At 50.9% G+C, this 16,406-nt stretch overlaps 6 protein-coding genes across 6 annotated transcripts; 1 reads left to right on the top strand and 5 right to left on the bottom strand.

Annotated features, from left to right (window-relative positions):
- Window positions 1-786: 786 nt before the first annotated feature.
- On the bottom strand, window positions 787-2,157 carry PV05_04223 (uncharacterized protein; the record flags this gene model as incomplete). The annotated part of the gene is made up of 2 exons (XM_013460614.1): window positions 787-1,809; window positions 1,860-2,157. The coding sequence occupies 2 exons, from the start codon at window positions 2,155-2,157 to the stop codon at window positions 935-937; spliced, it is 1,173 nt and encodes a 390-aa protein (XP_013316068.1). The 3' UTR covers window positions 787-934.
- Window positions 2,158-2,395: 238 nt separating this feature from the next.
- PV05_04222 (uncharacterized protein) lies at window positions 2,396-8,119 on the bottom strand. The gene is made up of 2 exons (XM_013460613.1): window positions 7,733-8,119; window positions 2,396-7,678 (listed from the first exon to the last, which is right to left on the bottom strand). Exons 1-2 carry the CDS (start codon window positions 8,030-8,032, stop codon window positions 3,179-3,181), a joined length of 4,800 nt encoding a protein of 1,599 aa, XP_013316067.1. The 5' UTR covers window positions 8,033-8,119; the 3' UTR covers window positions 2,396-3,178.
- A 162-nt stretch (window positions 8,120-8,281) lies between these two features.
- Window positions 8,282-15,622, top strand: PV05_04219 (DNA repair helicase rad15). Its single transcript, XM_013460610.1, has 3 exons — window positions 8,282-8,468; window positions 8,520-15,032; window positions 15,085-15,622. Exons 1-2 carry the CDS (start codon window positions 8,452-8,454, stop codon window positions 10,948-10,950), a joined length of 2,448 nt encoding a protein of 815 aa, XP_013316064.1. The 5' UTR covers window positions 8,282-8,451; the 3' UTR covers window positions 10,951-15,032; window positions 15,085-15,622.
- PV05_04221 (uncharacterized protein) lies at window positions 11,163-12,712 on the bottom strand (the record flags this gene model as incomplete). The annotated part of the gene is made up of 5 exons (XM_013460612.1): window positions 11,163-11,323; window positions 11,368-11,526; window positions 11,571-11,954; window positions 11,999-12,499; window positions 12,688-12,712. The coding sequence occupies 5 exons, from the start codon at window positions 12,710-12,712 to the stop codon at window positions 11,163-11,165; spliced, it is 1,230 nt and encodes a 409-aa protein (XP_013316066.1).
- Window positions 12,967-14,277, bottom strand: PV05_04220 (uncharacterized protein; the record flags this gene model as incomplete). Its single annotated transcript, XM_013460611.1, has 4 exons — window positions 12,967-13,278; window positions 13,330-13,373; window positions 13,421-13,817; window positions 13,872-14,277. 4 exons carry the CDS (start codon window positions 14,275-14,277, stop codon window positions 13,097-13,099), a joined length of 1,029 nt encoding a protein of 342 aa, XP_013316065.1. The 3' UTR covers window positions 12,967-13,096.
- Window positions 14,694-16,277, bottom strand: PV05_04218 (uncharacterized protein; the record flags this gene model as incomplete). The annotated part of the gene is made up of 2 exons (XM_013460609.1): window positions 14,694-15,151; window positions 15,203-16,277. 2 exons carry the CDS (start codon window positions 16,275-16,277, stop codon window positions 14,694-14,696), a joined length of 1,533 nt encoding a protein of 510 aa, XP_013316063.1.
- Between the last annotated feature and the right edge of the window lie 129 nt (window positions 16,278-16,406).

Here is a 16,406-nt window from a genome sequence, read left to right as displayed (position 1 = left end):
GGTGCCACTTCCAGATGGATGGAATGTTAGCTTGTAATCTCGCCATCGCTTCTCAAAGAGACCCGGTTCTTGAAGAAATCAAGAAACGGTGGTCTTTGCTCAAGAACGAGACCGGTCGAGAATGGCCTTCCCTACGGCCATTGCTGGCGTACATAGAAGGATGTCGGGTGATGTCGAATCGACAAATGCTTTCTTGTTCGAGTGTGACACGATAGGCTGGAAGAGCGAGGTGAGTCGGGGTTTCATAGTTGCTCGCCCCTTGATCTTTGGAGGGTTCTTGGTCTGGGGGAGAAATTTGGGCTGAGCCGCCATCGCTCATTATTACGGCAGGTCAAGCCTCTGACGATCAGGTGGCACACGACAAGGGGTGAAGACGCGGAGAAGAAATCCTTGAGAAGAAAATTCACGCAAGTATATACAAGTAAGTGGTGAAGGATATCAGCAAGCCTTGCATGATGCTGCAGGTGCCATGTTGTTTTGTTGTTGATATGCTGATGATGAAAATGACAAGGTGGCAGCAAGGTGGCAGCAAGGTGGCAGCTGCCTCAGAGACTTTTGACGGGCGCCTTCCTTCAAAATCGACACTGCACGTGACGTCGGTGGCTCACGTGACACATGTCAACACCGAGTTTTCTCGTTGAGCCTGACCACTGCATCTAGAAGACCTCTTGCTTTCTACCCTTGATAGCGTATAAATTTTTGGTGTCGACATACTGATAAACTTATATCATTCGATAGAGTATCTCTCAAATAATATATCTATCTCTTTAAAATACTATGTTATCACATAAAGTTGTTCGTTCGGGCCTACGTATTATTACCAAACATTTTGGTGTGCCACTTTATTTTTAAAGAGGCTCGTCGTCTTGATTCTTGGTCGTTGAAGAAGCATAAGCTAGAGAAGGCACTGAGGACACTCTTTCATTCAAATGAGTCAGCCATCACTGCTTCTAGACGGACTGAGAAGACTATCCCATGCTACACCGTCTGTAAATCCTCGCCATCCCCAAGATATGCAGTAGTGTTGAGCCAGCAGTACAAACTCCTCGACTTCGTCCATCCATTCCAAGCCATCGATCCTCTCTTTCTCATCCGGTGCTACCCATTGCCGCCAGATGAATTCAATATCTGCAGCTTCTGACTCTCCGCGGCTTCCATCACCATCCGCCTTGAACCCATGCGCTTCCAGCCTCTTTCTTTGCTCTTCTAGCCCAGCATACTTTTCTAGAGTCTGTAACTGTATGCCCCTGCTCGTGAGGTTGCGGACCATGGTCTTGCCAAACGAATCGTGTGGTCGAATGGGCTCGTATATCACAATGGCCAGAGGCGTGGTTGAGGGGAACACCTTCGAGAAGTACTGAAGTACGGCATCGGCGTCGTCCGGAGGCAGGTAGACAAGACAGCATTCGGAGATGATCAGAGTCGGTAAGCTCTTGTCGATTCCTGGCAGGCCGGTATCGTGCTGCGGGAGTCGACGGAGATCTTGTGGGTGTATGGTGTATTCGGGCGAACTCAGGGTCGCACCATCCGCGGATATCTCGACATCTTGTGCATGTACGTCTATGCCTGCAAGGTCCTTTGCCGCGGCCGAGAAGAGTGGGCTTCGTAGCCGACTGATCTTCCTTCTCGTGTTGGCTTCGAAGTCGATCTCATGGTAGACAACATCTAGATTTCGGCGCTTTTGCTTCAGTCGAAAGAATCTTGTGTCGCTTCCTGCGCCCAACGAGATAATCTGTTTGCGACCCGTTCCACCTGCTGACAAGAATGTTTGGACAACCCTGTCTATGCCCGTAGTCCGCACATATGTCCCTGTCAAGGATCAACTCGGATCATGCCAACATAAATACTCGTGGACACACCTCGGTTCATTAAGGGCAATCGTCTCGCGACGTCGTCCCCAGAAGTCAGTAGGCGCGCATACGGATCTTCGAGGTATCCCGCATCAACGGCACTTAGCCGGGAGGTAGCCGCATCATTGTCGGTGTTTTGCACAATGGCGTCTTGCTGGATCGTCTTTGGAGTTGTTGTGTGCACACCACCAACACTTGCAGCACCCCGCCCTCTTCCCCTCCCACGTAAACCCCCTCGTCGTAGGGTATTCAAGTTTGGTATTGCTGGTGCGGACATGATGTTGATAAGTGGCTTCAAGTTGGCCATGACGAATGTGCTTGAACTTCAGCCAAACTCGAACCCTGCCGCTTTAAACAATCAAAGACGAGTCATTCTTTGGGCATCGTTGAGCAGAGCAAGTCTTCATAATTCTACGTTGAGCAAGTGGATCATGAGATAGGGTCTGTTGAGAGTACTTCACTAAATTATTCTCTCGATGATAGTGACCGCAGTCACTGTTATATGACAACGGAATCATCCATCCTATTTCAGAGTGCGGCAGAGGACGTATCAGAGGTCTAACTGTCCGAGATTAAATTGCATTTAATTGCTACTGATGTCCCTGTGCCCGTGCCCAAGACTGACCATCTTCACTTCAGGCAAGACTTCTCGCTTTCATCACCCGGCCATCTTAAACAATCCGCTTGGGCTGGTCGCGTACTGATCTTGGAACGGCAAGAAGTAGAGGTGAGTCCCCAAGCTTCTGACTGCTCATCTCTGCGAAAGAATCTGGGCTGTAGGGCTTGGTAGGTATGGGAGTCCTGGTAACATTGTCCGGCGATATGTCCGTACCAATACCAGCAGAGGCGGGGCTCCCGATTGCCCTTTCGCTTATCGAGCGGAGGCCCGCTGGCATGGCTTGAAACCTAGTTTATTTGATGAAGCTTAGTTCATTATTCGGGATAACCAGGCCCTGGAGGACCAGAAGAAAGTTGACAGATGGCCTCGATGACTTTCTCACCAAGCAAACTGTTCCGTCACTCGGTCAAGGAGCTTCCCAGCGCTTGGTATGCTCCGCGTGTAGCCCGATGATCGGGACGCGTCAAAGGCCCGAAATGGGACGGCAAGTCGAGATGGCTTCTGCACTACGTCCTGTCCTGCTCGAGCTGCCGCCCTGTGCCCGGCACCTCTGCGCGAAGGACCCCCTTTTTCAGTACTATGACACCCAGCACAGTAGTTGTCTAGCACCCTCTAGACCTCGAAAGGTGAATTGCATGTGCTGCGCGGGAATGCTGTCGTGAGACTGCTCGGTTGTGAAGCCGTCAACGTAAGCTCTGAAAAAGTTGTTTCAAGCATAGTTGAAATTGTTGCGACAAAGCGGACAACTCGAGCTGTTCGAGCTCTTGAACCACCGGAAGAGGCAAATGCCATGAAAGGTGTTGCGACATGTCCCACATCGTTTGTTGGGAGTTTGCATATCTGTGCCAATGATGCTGTAACAAATAGCACATTCACTCTGACCTTTCAGAGCGCCCTGGACATTGCGCCGGAATGCGATGAGCCCTTCAATGATACTCCCGGTACTGAAGATGATAATCTGGAAAGTCCTTAACCATGATTGCCAATTCTTATCAGAAACTCCGACTCGAGTGCGGGAGGCCACTGTAGGCGAATCGAGCGGATAGGTGGACGGCAAAGAGATAGCTATGGATATTGGAGGAGACTCCGGATCGATGGCGATTGACGCCACGGTCTCGAATCCGCTCAGTGATGCCTTAACATTGATGGCGGCTTCATTTTCTTCTTGTGATTGACTTGCTGCCCATTCAGTAACGGTTCGGGTCGCAGCCAACACCAATGTTGGCGAAAAGTATCGCTGAGTCCAGCTTTCCAATGGTGATTTGACGCGATTCTTCTGCTCAATGAACCAGCTCCTGGTGAGGCTGGGCAGATACAATAAACAACAATAGTAGAGATGCATGCTGAGTCGTCGCTCTTCTTGCTCCTCAGTGTCCGCTGAACCATATTCCAAACCTGTGAAATTCACTTTCGAAGCGTCGAGTGGCCGACCACTGGTGATCATGCAAATCTCACAGATGAGTTCCAAAAGGCCTGACAGGACGCCTCGGTCCTTAATATCCGCCGTGTACATCTCCTGGACCTTGTAAGAAGAGGTCGTAAAGTGGTCAAAAACTAAATCCCAGCTGAGCAAATAACTCTGGCGGAGGACGCCGCCTGCCTGATTAGCCGATCCAGGCGTCTCTGTCAGGAGTGACATCAGTTCTTCTGGGAGATGTGCAACCTTCTTCTCTAGCGCGATCTCGATTGAGATCTGTTCCTGTTCTGCGGGGATGGAGCGATGGAGCAGACCATACGCTGCACCGCGAATCGCATTGTCTGCCGAGGGGAGCAGTGCATATAGCTTCGGGTCATGGCGGACAGACACTTGTGCAAGGTGTCTCTGGAGGAGTTCTGCCGTTATAAGGCGCGGTTGGTTCGTCTGAGCGCTGGGGATGTTGAAAGTTTGCAGACATAAGAGCAAGCCTTCCTCAAGGGCAGATTGCCCTGTTTTCCAGGCATCGGCAAAGTCTTCGTTGCTATCTTCTGCGCTGGCGACTGATTTTAGCCGCCCGTAGAGGCGAAGTGAGGCATGAATGAGAGGCAGACCATCATCCAAACCATGCTCCTGGCGCCAAAGAGCGTTGAGATATTCGAGAATTTGCTCCCAGTGATCGCCATAAATGTCCCTGGTCATGGAGAGGACCGGGTCAAGGATCTTGACGGCCAGAGTCTGGAGAGCGACGTTCTCTGAAGATACGTCCAGAAGTCGTACAAGTGCCTGCATCAAGAAAACGATCCGTTGCGTGGGAATTGCCTCTAGGGGCTCAGCGTCGCCGTTCAGTAGGAGATCAAGCAGAGCTACAGGCCAAAGACCTGACGTGGACGTGGCTGACGCTTTTATGTCTGTGCATGCAGCAATCAATTCGTTAAGCAATTTTCGACCCTGCTGCGAGCTGACAAGCTGATCGCGGCAAGAGCAGATTAGGCTCGCAGAGAGTACCACATCCGCTGATCGATGCGTGTCCTTGAATTCGGCTTCGAAGGAAGACATGATAAGCGCAGGCCCATGCTCGTCTACGAACCGTGATGCAATATCTGTGAAGGTTAAGCCCTGAAGGTAAGAGCGATATGTCAAGTTCGTGATCGAACGGATGTGTTGCATCCACGACTTCACCATGGCATCATTGCCGGTCCATCGTTGTATTAATGCATTACCTTGAGAGAGCACGTCGGCAGCCTCATCAGTCACCTCGTGGCTAGTATTGAGCCAAATGTTGTTGGCAGATTCCATTGTTAACTTTTCATTGACCAGCTGCAATGCAAGAGGGTAGTAATAATACAAATTTCGTAATTGGTCTGGAGATAGGCGGTCAAGGATATTAGACTCGCCGACAATTTTGGTTGCGTATAAGACCAGCCTGAAGAGAAGAGAAAATTCGTCCGCGTCCCGAAAATCGTCTGCTTGGAGGGACGTCGTCTGGTCCCGCACCAGGAACAGCAAGCCATGAAGGATGCTTGTAATTGTCAGGGACAGAGGCCGTCGACTGGAGACATGTGGTTCAAGTGCATTTTCCCACTGAGCCTCGGAGGGGATGACGCTTGATATCAAGTCAGATTCACCGCCCGATGGTGCGTCTCTCAATGTATCCTTGGCCAGATCAATGAGTACGAATATACCGAGTGGGGTGCCTTTTCCTGACAGCTGATCCGCAACCACCGCTGTTGAAGAAGTAGCTGTAGAGCTGGAGCTCGAAGAAATCATTTTGAGCTTTGGAATCAGCGATGTGGCAAGCTCGGCAGTGTCGGAGTCATCCACATCAGACAACAATAGAAGTTTGGAGAGAAGGCCACTTCCCAGTTCCTCGGAGAGCACCGAAGACCTGGAGCGGGAGTCAGTCAAGAGACTTGTGAGGACGCGGAGGATAGCCTGATCCAAGTGTGGTGGTGATTCTGGGGATAGCTGGCTAACTATCCTCTCCTCGCAAAGTCGTCGAAACTGAGAAGACTGTAGATTGGCATTCTTGAAAAGTGATTTTGCCATTGATTGAGTAGCTTCCACTGCAAAGTCTTGAGATATTTTCTGCAAAACAAACGTTTGGAGTTCCTCGAGCTTCGATAGCGCCGGCTCTGGGATCTCGAGCAAGAGATTTTCCAAAGCCTTTGCGGCGAAAACATTGCCCTTGGCGTCAATCAATCTTGCAACAGCTGGTCCCAGGTCTTGGTGCATACGGAGGATAACCACCATCAGATACTCCGCAGATGGGCTAGTCAAGAGGTCCAGAGCGTCCGATTGCAGGAAGCTGGTCAAGACTTGTAAGCTGTCCGAAGATTCGACTCCTACTGAGACGCTTTCAAGAACACAGGCAGCTCCATAGGGTTTGCCATTTCGGGTTCTCAAAAGTTCCGCTGCAGCAACCACCAACTCTCCATCGGAACGTTGAAACACGTCTTTTGCGAAGGTCCGCCCGGAGGCATCAAGCTGGTCAGACTGCAGCACGAAGGACTTGAGACCGAGAAGTCGTTTCGACTGAGCGACAACGCCGTCCTGAGATCTTGTAAAATCTTTGGATGATTCCGGCAATGACATTTTCATGCTATTGACCAAATGCTGGCAGAGTTGACGCCATGCTGCGTCGAATGAGGATTTTAGGCCATGTCGAATGAGCTCCACAAGTACAGTTCCTGAAATCTTCGTACCAATTGATGCAGGCATGGCCCACAGAGTTTGTTGAGGATCAGAAACAACATATTGGACAGGAAGAGGCAAGACTTGCTGGGACAGGAATGCTGATCTGGACTCCTCCTGGCCAATCTTCTCGATGAACCAGAATGATAGATCTACGTAGACAGACCAAGCAATATCGAGATTCTGCCGAGGCTCATCCGTACTGGTGACACCTGCACGCAGGGCCTCAACAAGATCATCAAGTGTCTGTGGATTGATACTGCCATCACTCTTGCCTTCTGTCCAAAGCTCAGAAGGTATCTTCCTTAGCAGAAGGGAGACATTTCTCCAGAAATCTGCAGACCCTCGCTGGGACCCGTGCCTCAGATATTGAAAGAGTCGTTTCGTGGCCGAAGTCTTGGATGTGTAGTCTACCGTCCAGATCTCCGGGTGCGACGATGTGAGGGCCAGGATGACTTCCGAGAGGTGGCCTGACGAACCGATTTGACTGCTGTGCAGGGCTTTACCAACAAAGCAGGAGCTTATGGCTCTCCAATCCAGGTCCGACGGCAGTATCTGAGAGCACACTAGGGCCAGACTGCATGCTGCTCTCCTCAGTGTGGGATCAGCATGGTAAGAGTATTCCCAGAGCTTCTTGTTCTGTACAGCTTCTCGAACACGGCTGCGAATGTCTGTCTTATCGGACTCAGCAGTAGAGAGGTTGGCTTTTATGACTTGACTCAACAAGGACATCGCATTTCCGACCACGCGAACGTGTTTTGCCTCGGCATCTTCAGGTGTCGTCGAGCGTTCGTCACTAAGCGTCGTAGCAGTCTGTACGAAGATGGCATCTTCGGCATAGTCGAGGAGGGCTATCTTGTACACCTTCCACAGTGCCCTTCTCTTCTCATCAGTGGTGAATGAGGCCGCAATCGACTCTTGTGCAGCTCTGGCCACTGCCTTGTCGCTGTCGTAGACACCCGACAGCCACGGTCCGATGACTTTTGGTAGGGAAGGTGCAATTCGCTTGCCGGAGAGAACAGTGAGAGACCCTTGAAGAATGTGTGCCAGGAGACGAACTCGGCGTGCATTGTCGATGGAGGTACGCGGGTACAGGCTGACCTATGCACAGGCTTTAGAGAATTTTCACAGAATTACAGACGCAAGAAGAAATACCCATGCTTCTAACAGGCCAGCGTCGATTGCTGGGGTGGATGCGGTAGAGTTGACATATTCCTGTAACTCCTCGAGGGCTTTGGCTTTGGTGACACTGTCCTTCTTGCTCAGGTTTCTCAGCGCAACCACAAGGTGGGGATCAGCAATACTGGTCAAGTCTGGCTGTTCTGCGATATATGAGAGGGACGACGGCGCAGTCTGGAAGCCAGCTGAAGGGGGCCCGAAGCCGAAGGAGGACGATCCGAACGCAGCAGAAGCAGCACGAGCGCTTGAAGCCTGCGATTTAAACTTTTTGCTCATGCTGCCGCGGCCTGCCTCAATGTAGCGGTTTGAATGAAAAGGAACACGAGTCGATCATTTGTGTACTTTGCGGAGTGGCTGTCGATGCGGCGGCATGATTCGAAAAGGGAAAGAAATAAATGCTGCTACTGCATCTTAATGACGTCGGCGATGACTAACTTAACTAAGTTAGGAGCCCTTGTGGTGCCTGCGGAACGCGTGCTGTCGTGCCTCTTCTCGCTAGACTCTTGCGCCTGGGCTTCGTGGCGTGCCCGCTTGTTGCATAGCCAAAGAAAAAAAGTGACAATTGCTGTGGCCATTCAGTGTCCATTACACTTCTATCCAATCTTGACGTCCTTAAATCTTCAAGCCATTGCTTATAAACTGATGCTGAAATTGGGGCTACGGGCTTGGTGACCAGTTGAGGTCACCGTTTCAACATGAAGTTCTTCATAGAGTGCGCACCATCCTCGCACAGTTGTCTGCTTGTTGACTGACACTCCGACAGTAATCTCCCTGTTCTCTTTCCCTATCCTCGAATTTATCCCGAACAATATGCCTATATGTGCGATATTAAGCGGACCCTCGATGCTGGGGGTCACTGCGTCCTCGAAATGCCTTCAGGCACCGGCAAGACCGTCTCTCTCCTTTCCCTCATCGTGGCATATCAGCAACACTACCCGGAACATCGAAAACTTATCTACTGCTCCCGTACCATGTCTGAGATCGAAAAGGCTCTGGCAGAATTGAAAGCTCTCATGAAATATCGTTCAGAACAACTGGGCTATGTCGAAGACTTTCGAGGCCTTGGTCTAACCAGCCGTAAGAACCTGTGCTTGCACCCGTCTGTCAAACGAGAAAAGAGTGGCGCCGTCGTCGACGCGAGATGTCGAAGTCTGACTGCGGGCTTTGTCAAGGAGAAGAAGGAGAGAGGTGAAGATGTCGAGCTGTGTATCTACCACGAGAACCTGGATCTTCTCGAGCCTCACAACCTCCTTCCTCCGGGGGTTTTCACCCTCGATGACCTGCTCAGGTACGGCGAGGATCACAAACAGTGCCCGTACTTCTCTGCACGAAGAATGATGTCCTTTTGCAATGTCATAATCTATTCCTACCACTACCTGCTCGACCCCAAAATCGCAGAACGTGTCTCGAAAGAGCTCTCAAAAGATTGCATTGTCGTTTTCGACGAGGCTCACAACATTGACAACGTCTGCATTGAGTCGTTGTCCATTGATTTGACAGAAGACTCGCTGAGAAAAGCAACACGAGGCGCCAACAACCTTGAACGCAAGATCGAAGAAATGAAATCATCCGACGAAGAGAAGCTTCAGAACGAGTATCAGAAGCTCGTTGAAGGTCTTCGAGAGGCAGACGAAGCTCGCGCAGAGGACGCCTTTATGGCCAATCCAACATTGCCCGATGATCTGTTGAAGGAAGCTGTGCCAGGTAACATCCGCAGAGCTGAGCATTTCGTCGCCTTCCTCAAACGCTTTATCGAGTACCTTAAGACACGTATGAAAGTCCTCTACGTTATTCAGGAAACCCCGCCCTCCTTTCTCGCCCATCTGAAAGAGCTGACCTTCATCGAGCGTAAGCCTCTGAGGTTTTGCGCCGAACGCCTAACTTCGCTTGTCCGTACTCTGGAATTGACAAACATTGAGGACTATCAGCCTTTGCAAGAAGTTGCGACGTTCGCCACTCTGATCGCTACATACGAACAAGGCTTTCTCTTGATCCTGGAACCTTTTGAGACGGAGCAAGCGACAGTGCCAAATCCTATCCTTCATTTTGCCTGTCTCGACGCTTCGATCGCTATCAAACCCGTTTTTGAACGATTTTCCTCCGTCATTGTCACATCCGGCACAATCTCACCTCTGGAGATGTACCCAAAGATGCTCGACTTTACCACAGTCACCCAAGAGTCATATCCCATGTCACTGGCAAGACGGTCTTTCCTGCCAATGATTGTGACTCGCGGCTCAGATCAACAATCAATCACATCGGGGTTTCAGTCTCGTTCGGACCCTGGTGTGGTCCGCAATTACGGTGCCCTGTTGTTCGAGTTCGCGAAAATCACGCCTGATGGGATCGTGGTTTTCTTCCCTTCGTACCTCTACATGGAGATGATCATCAGTATGTGGCAAGGAATGGGTATTCTGGACCAGATTTGGACCTACAAATTGATTCTCGTGGAGACCCCAGATGCCCAGGAGACGAGCTTGGCGCTTGAAACTTACCGTACCGCGTGCGAAAACGGCAAAGGTGCCATCTTGCTCTGCGTCGCTCGTGGTAAAGTCTCCGAGGGGATCGATTTCGATCATCACTATGGCCGGACTGTCTTGTGTATGGGGGCCCCTTTCCAGTATACCGAATCTAGAATCCTGAAAGCGAGACTGGAATTTATGCGAGAAAACTACAGAATCAAAGAACAAGACTTCCTATCCTTCGACGCCATGAGACATGCTGCGCAATGTCTAGGCCGAGTGTTACGAGGGAAGGACGACTACGGAATCATGGTCCTTGCTGATCGCCGTTTCCAGAAGAAACGAAACCAGTTGCCAAGATGGATTGCCGAAGAAATCCAGGATGGCCAGACTGGTCTGAGCACCGATGCCGCCGTTGGGATGGCAAAGAAATTTTTGAGGAGCATTGCTCAGCCCCTGGGTCCAAGTCAAAAGGCACCGGATGGGACCACCAAAGGCAAAGATAGTTGGACTCTGAAGGAGCTGGAAGCCTTTCAGAAAGAGCAAGCGTTGAAAAGAGGACAAGGGGACGAAGGCAGAGAGGGAGCCAACTATCACGACTACATGCACAGCGAAATCAACAACATACCAGTTCAGAATGGTACCAATAGTCACTCGATCGCAGTTGACGAATTCGACGAGATGATTGCGGATGAGGAATTTCTGCTGGCTGAAAGTATGGAAATTGGTTGATATGAACCACGAACTTGCAGCATTGCACACGAATCAAGCAAGTGGCGAACATATCCCGGCTTGCGGAATACACCTGCGAGCCTTGCTTAAGCATTTCGGTCTCCCCACTGCGAAGATCACTTCATGCGGTGTTCCCATATGTTGGCCCGGCGTCTGTCGACGCAGCTACGAGATCCCAAAAATCAAAGACTTCTATCGGACAACCGGATCAATTAGGTGGAACTCCTGGATTCGAAACTTTCTGTCCCGGTCAGCCAATGTTCCTTCAACCTAACGATGATGGCCTGAACAGGCCATCCTGTCCGTCTCTGACTGCCTAGTAATCGGTTCACAACTTCACGACGGTCCTCGTCCCTTCTCAACCACTTCGCGCCTTTGCGAGTTAGTCCGTATCCACACCAAGAGGAGGAAGCATACTATAACAAATGGGACCATAAGCATTTACCATGGTCGGGTCATTATTGGCAGTAAATGTGGATCCGCATATCAGTCTGGCATATTCCTCCAGTCTCGCCGAGCGCGCAATGCTTACGTCTACAAGACACATTGCCACATAATAGTAATGCATCGCTGCGACTACCACGGTCAGCCCAAACAACGGGGACAGGCATGAAACTTACAATGGCAATTCTGCAACATTCGAATCCTCGGCAAGCCATCGCTATGAGACTCATGGTATGGTCGGAATGGCAGAGTTGAATACCAATGCGACAGTGCTTGTCGAAGTCTCTCGACCGTCATTTGCTCTTTAGCAAAAGCAGCATTGATCAAGCGCCCGAGGAGAAGCGTGATCTGACTGGCGTAATCATCGTCACGACAAGGTTCCACGTTCACCTCCCCCAGATCAATTTTCAATGGGCACTCGTTGATGAGAGAAAATGTTATATCCTCACGCAGGTAGTTCCACAGCCCGGCTCTGAGAAGTTGCTCACTCGGAAGTGCCGAGGACAGTAGTGGTATCAAGGAGAATGCCCCAAACAGGTGTCGGTTTGGATCCTCCTCCTCTGCTTCACTTAGCAAATCGACCGCGGGTCTCGGCAAAACTTACCAGAGAGGATTTCATACGAACGCAGCAAACACGTGGCTGCAAGTGCGGTGCCGTTCCTGATCTCGAGATCATCACTGTCGAGGCCGATGAGCAATCTAAGACAATGAGCGTGATGTGTCTCGGCCAGGTTTTTGGATGCAGCATGCCCAGTTCTGCTTTTGTGCACAGCCGCAAACGCAATGATGGCACTCAGGAGCAATCGGCTATGTTGAGCTCTGCTTGCCACAATCACTGCAAAAGTCATATCAAGATCGTTCAAATCGTACCATGGTGCCAGTTCTTTGAGATAGTGCTCGAAATACTGTGCGATATCTTCATCTTGCAGCGCGGTTTGAGGATCTCTAATCTCAGCTGCCTTAGCTTGTGTCGCCCCGAGCGCATGAATGGCTGTCTCGTCTTGTTTGCCGACGTTCTTCTGTGCGCGAATCCTGAGAGATTGGGACCTGTCGCACCAGCGCCCGCTCTTGTCGCAACGACCACAGGTCGGCACAGCCTCGTCACCTACATTAGCTTGGTTAATTTTGAAATACATAAACTCGAGGAGATTCTACATTTGAGCTTACGAAGTCGGCATGTCCTGCTGCGAGGAAGACATCAACATTCGCAATGACTTATCAAATGAATGGAGGCCTACCAAGCTATGTCATTCATCAGCTCAGAGCATCATGCCTTATGACTTCTTGACTCACCGTTCTTGCCCACAAGCTTGGGCATCGTGCGCCTGTGTTCTCAGTTTGACGATGCTTACGGGTTTGTCAAGGACCAGATCAATGATGGGACTTCTTGTGGAGTGAGGGGGCAGCCGCGCTTAAAAAGAGAACCCACGAGCTTTTTTCCTGGAGAATTGCCATGCCTGGTAACCCTGGCACCCTGGTAATACCCCAGAGACGCCAAATCCAGGGTTTGCTGGGGAAGAAACTACACTAACTTAACGGAACATATTCCAACGAAGGTTTTCCTGAGGTTGGCTTTTAACAAATGGCTGCCGCTACGTCTGGTATCTGCCGGGTTAAACAGGATGAGCACTTCTGCCAGCAATTCATCCCGGGTAAGTCAGAGGTAGGACTGTGCGCTTCTTTTCGATCTGAGACGTGGCCACTACAAAGATTGCCCAAAGTCATAGCTATTTCCAAAACCACGATTCAGGTAGCTGTCGAGGGCCTCTGGCTCGCTCACATAATTCGCCCTAACATCAAGATCCATCACCTTTTGCACGACCGGTTTGACCTCTTCAGCCAGCTCCAACTTCATTTGGTTACGATACCAGGGTGCAAAATGAACTGAAGACGGTCAGCAAGGCCTCAATTCCTCCGGGAAAAGGGTGCTTGTACTCATTGCAAGCATTACTCTGACCTCTTCGGTGTGGTTCGGCATCCTGCAAGCAGTCAGATGGATAATGTACAGTAAGAAAGAGGAGCCTACCCAGCATGCCAGAGGCGCAAATCGCGGATGACGATGCTTCCCTTTGGGATGAAGGGTTGCACTGGTGGACGTGTTTTCGCCCTCTCTTCCAGAAACGATGGGCGGATCCTACCAGATGCCCTCTCACCATGAGCCCCTTCTTGTGCTTCAAGCCCGAATGCGTTATGTGTTCCCAACCAAACTTCGGTCGAGCCATTGTCAGGCTTCATGTCAATGAGAGGAACATTTACCACCAAAGCAAAAGGGTGGTCGGGATGAGCAAAGTCGGCATCTGAATGTACTGGTTGTCTTTGGGGTGGAGAATCTTTTGTTGGTGGCATCGCCGAGTTGCCGGAGCAGAAGGTCAGCTTGGGGCGAGGGCCTAGAATGGCGGACGTTATCTGTGTGGCAATCGGGTCTGACTGCACCGTCAACAAATACTGCCACATGGTGAATGTCGGAGAACACGTACTCAGGAAGATCTCGGAGTGGAAATGTTCTTTCACAGGCGGAGCATCCTGCTGCAGGTTTCCTTGGTTGTAATTGAAGGGGCCATTTTTCCCTTTCGACTGCAAGTACAGGGCGTCCGCCACCATTTTTGTATTCAGCTTGTCCAGGACCTTGGTATCGATGGCATTTTCCACCACCACCAGCCCGTCATGTTGGAGCGAACGGACAGCTGTTTCGAGATTTTGTTCGGTCAGTCGACCCTGCGCGATCTCTGGCGGACTGGCACGAAACGACACTGGTTGTGCCTGCAAAGGTTGACCAGAAGAGAAAGTTCGTATCAGGCTCCGGGTGAAGTTAGCCGGCATAACACGAGCGGCGCTATGCACCCAGCCCTTCCCACGAAATGAGATGAAGAGAGTTCCCGTCATTGCAGTCTATCACATATACTCTGTGCAGGTTGACAGATGCGATGAGATGGAGATGAACCCTCTCGTACGTGGCCATGGTTGCGCTTTTTATGCTCATTTACATTGGATTGAACTCGCATCCATGTGACAATATCAGCGAGCGTCGGGCAAACCTGTCGAAACAGGTAAAGCGCTGCATTGTGGTGGGTACCGAGCATTTGCAGGTTGATCATCGCATTCGACGTTCGTTCGACCGTGAGACACCGCCAACTCACAAGATGCAGAGCAGGACGAGACACTCACGAAATCCCTTTAGTCAATTGCACCCTTTCGTAACCGGCGTCGACCTGCAGGGATGTTCGAATGTCTCTCTCTCGAATGCGAAGAATATCATGTTCCAGGTCGAATTGCTCCGAGCATTTGTCCCTTTTCATCTCTTACTTGTTCACTTCCTCCACCCGCTCTTGCACGACTTCTTTATTCCTGGTTTGCAGTGCTGACGCAGGATCGATGCCACAACGCACTGCCAACTTCTCCTCAATGCCGAACAATCGGCTCATTTCTTCCAAAGTCCTTCCTCGAGTTTCCACCATCGCATATCGCACGAATATGAATGCCAGTACACAAATCCCGGAATAAATGATGTACAAACCCCAGCCAATAGCAGAACCAATTGGCGGACTCGCCTGAGCAACAATGTAACAACCCGCCCACAGACTCATTGTCGACAAGGCGTTCCCCTTGGCCCTATAAGTGACAGGGAAGATTTCCGATGCGTATGTCCAAGATCCAACGCCCCAAGAAACATTGAAGCTGATATAGAACAAGTATGGGAAGACGATGACGGCATAATTGGCACTGTCTCCTGGGTGGTGTTCGGCGTGCCATTGAAGAACTAGCATCCAGTCAGCCTCAGCATTGATCAAGACTGTTTTACTTAACCTACCAGTTATCCCAATCATCGCGCACATCATGCCCACGACGCCAATTTGCAGCCAGGTCTTCCGCCCAAGTCTGTCGAAAACAAAGATTGGTATCCAGGCGAAAACGAAAAGGACAATTCCAATCCCTCCTGTGGCCAGATTGCGAGTGTGCGCATCTTCAATGCCTCCACGTTCGAACAATGACGGAGAATAATACAGTATGGAATTTGTTCCTGTGATCTGTTGAAAGAACTGTACACCAGCGCCCAGCAGGGTGACCCTGAGGACGGGCCAGCGAAACATATCCGTCCAGGTTGCCATGGCCACTGTCTTCTCGAACGCTACGTTCTCCGCAATCTCCTGCATCTCGAGTTCCGCTGCCTCATCGCCATGAAAGCGGGCAAGAACTTCTCTGGCGCACTCGTGGCGATCTTGTTGCACTAACCATCTCGGGCTCGGAGGAACCCAGACCCAGCAGCCGACGGCGAGGACTGCGGCCGGAATGACTTGAATTGCAAGAGGGATCCGCCACCAGTCCGGCGTTTGGAGATACGCAAACCCGTAATCCAGCCAAAAGGCAATCAATTCGCCAAGGCAGAGAATCATTTGTTCGATGCCAATGATTCTCCCGCGGAGGCCTGCAGGCGCGATCTCGCTTACGTATAACGGGACTCCTGCGGCGCAGGCACCAACACCGTAGCCGAGAATGATGCGGCCGACAGTGATAGTGGGCACATCATAAGATGCAGCCTGGATGACTGCACCGACAATGAAAACGAGGCTGGCAATGGACAACGTCCGCTCCCTTCCACAACGGTCCGCAAGATATCCGGTACTCATCGCTCCGATGAAGCACCCAATGTCGTACAAGGAGACGACCGCTCCAGTCACCCAGGAGTTCTTTGGTCTCATCAGGTTTATCCATCGCTCGTCTGCGACGATTGTCCCCATGACGCCCTGATCATAGCCAAAGAGAAGAGCGCCCATGGACACGAATGCGGTGACCAAATAGACATACGGCAAATTTGCAGGCCTGACCTTGGTTACTTCATGACCAGGTGGGGGTCGAACAATTCTGGTCTGCTTGATGCTGAACATGGTGAACTTTTGTCGAGAGACAAGGTGCAAGATACGAGCCAAGGTGCGGTGTCGAAATTTGATACCAGATGAACAAGGCACACACTGCGGCTAGGAGCCCTCTTTATACGTCTGAATGACTCTACGTTG

The sequence above is a fragment of the Exophiala xenobiotica genome (assembly GCF_000835505.1).
Source record: "Exophiala xenobiotica strain CBS 118157 unplaced genomic scaffold supercont1.3, whole genome shotgun sequence".
NCBI lineage: Eukaryota > Fungi > Ascomycota > Eurotiomycetes > Chaetothyriales > Herpotrichiellaceae > Exophiala > Exophiala xenobiotica.
Note: the sequence above shows the minus strand (reverse complement) of the source record. Positions and strands in the feature narration are given on the sequence as shown.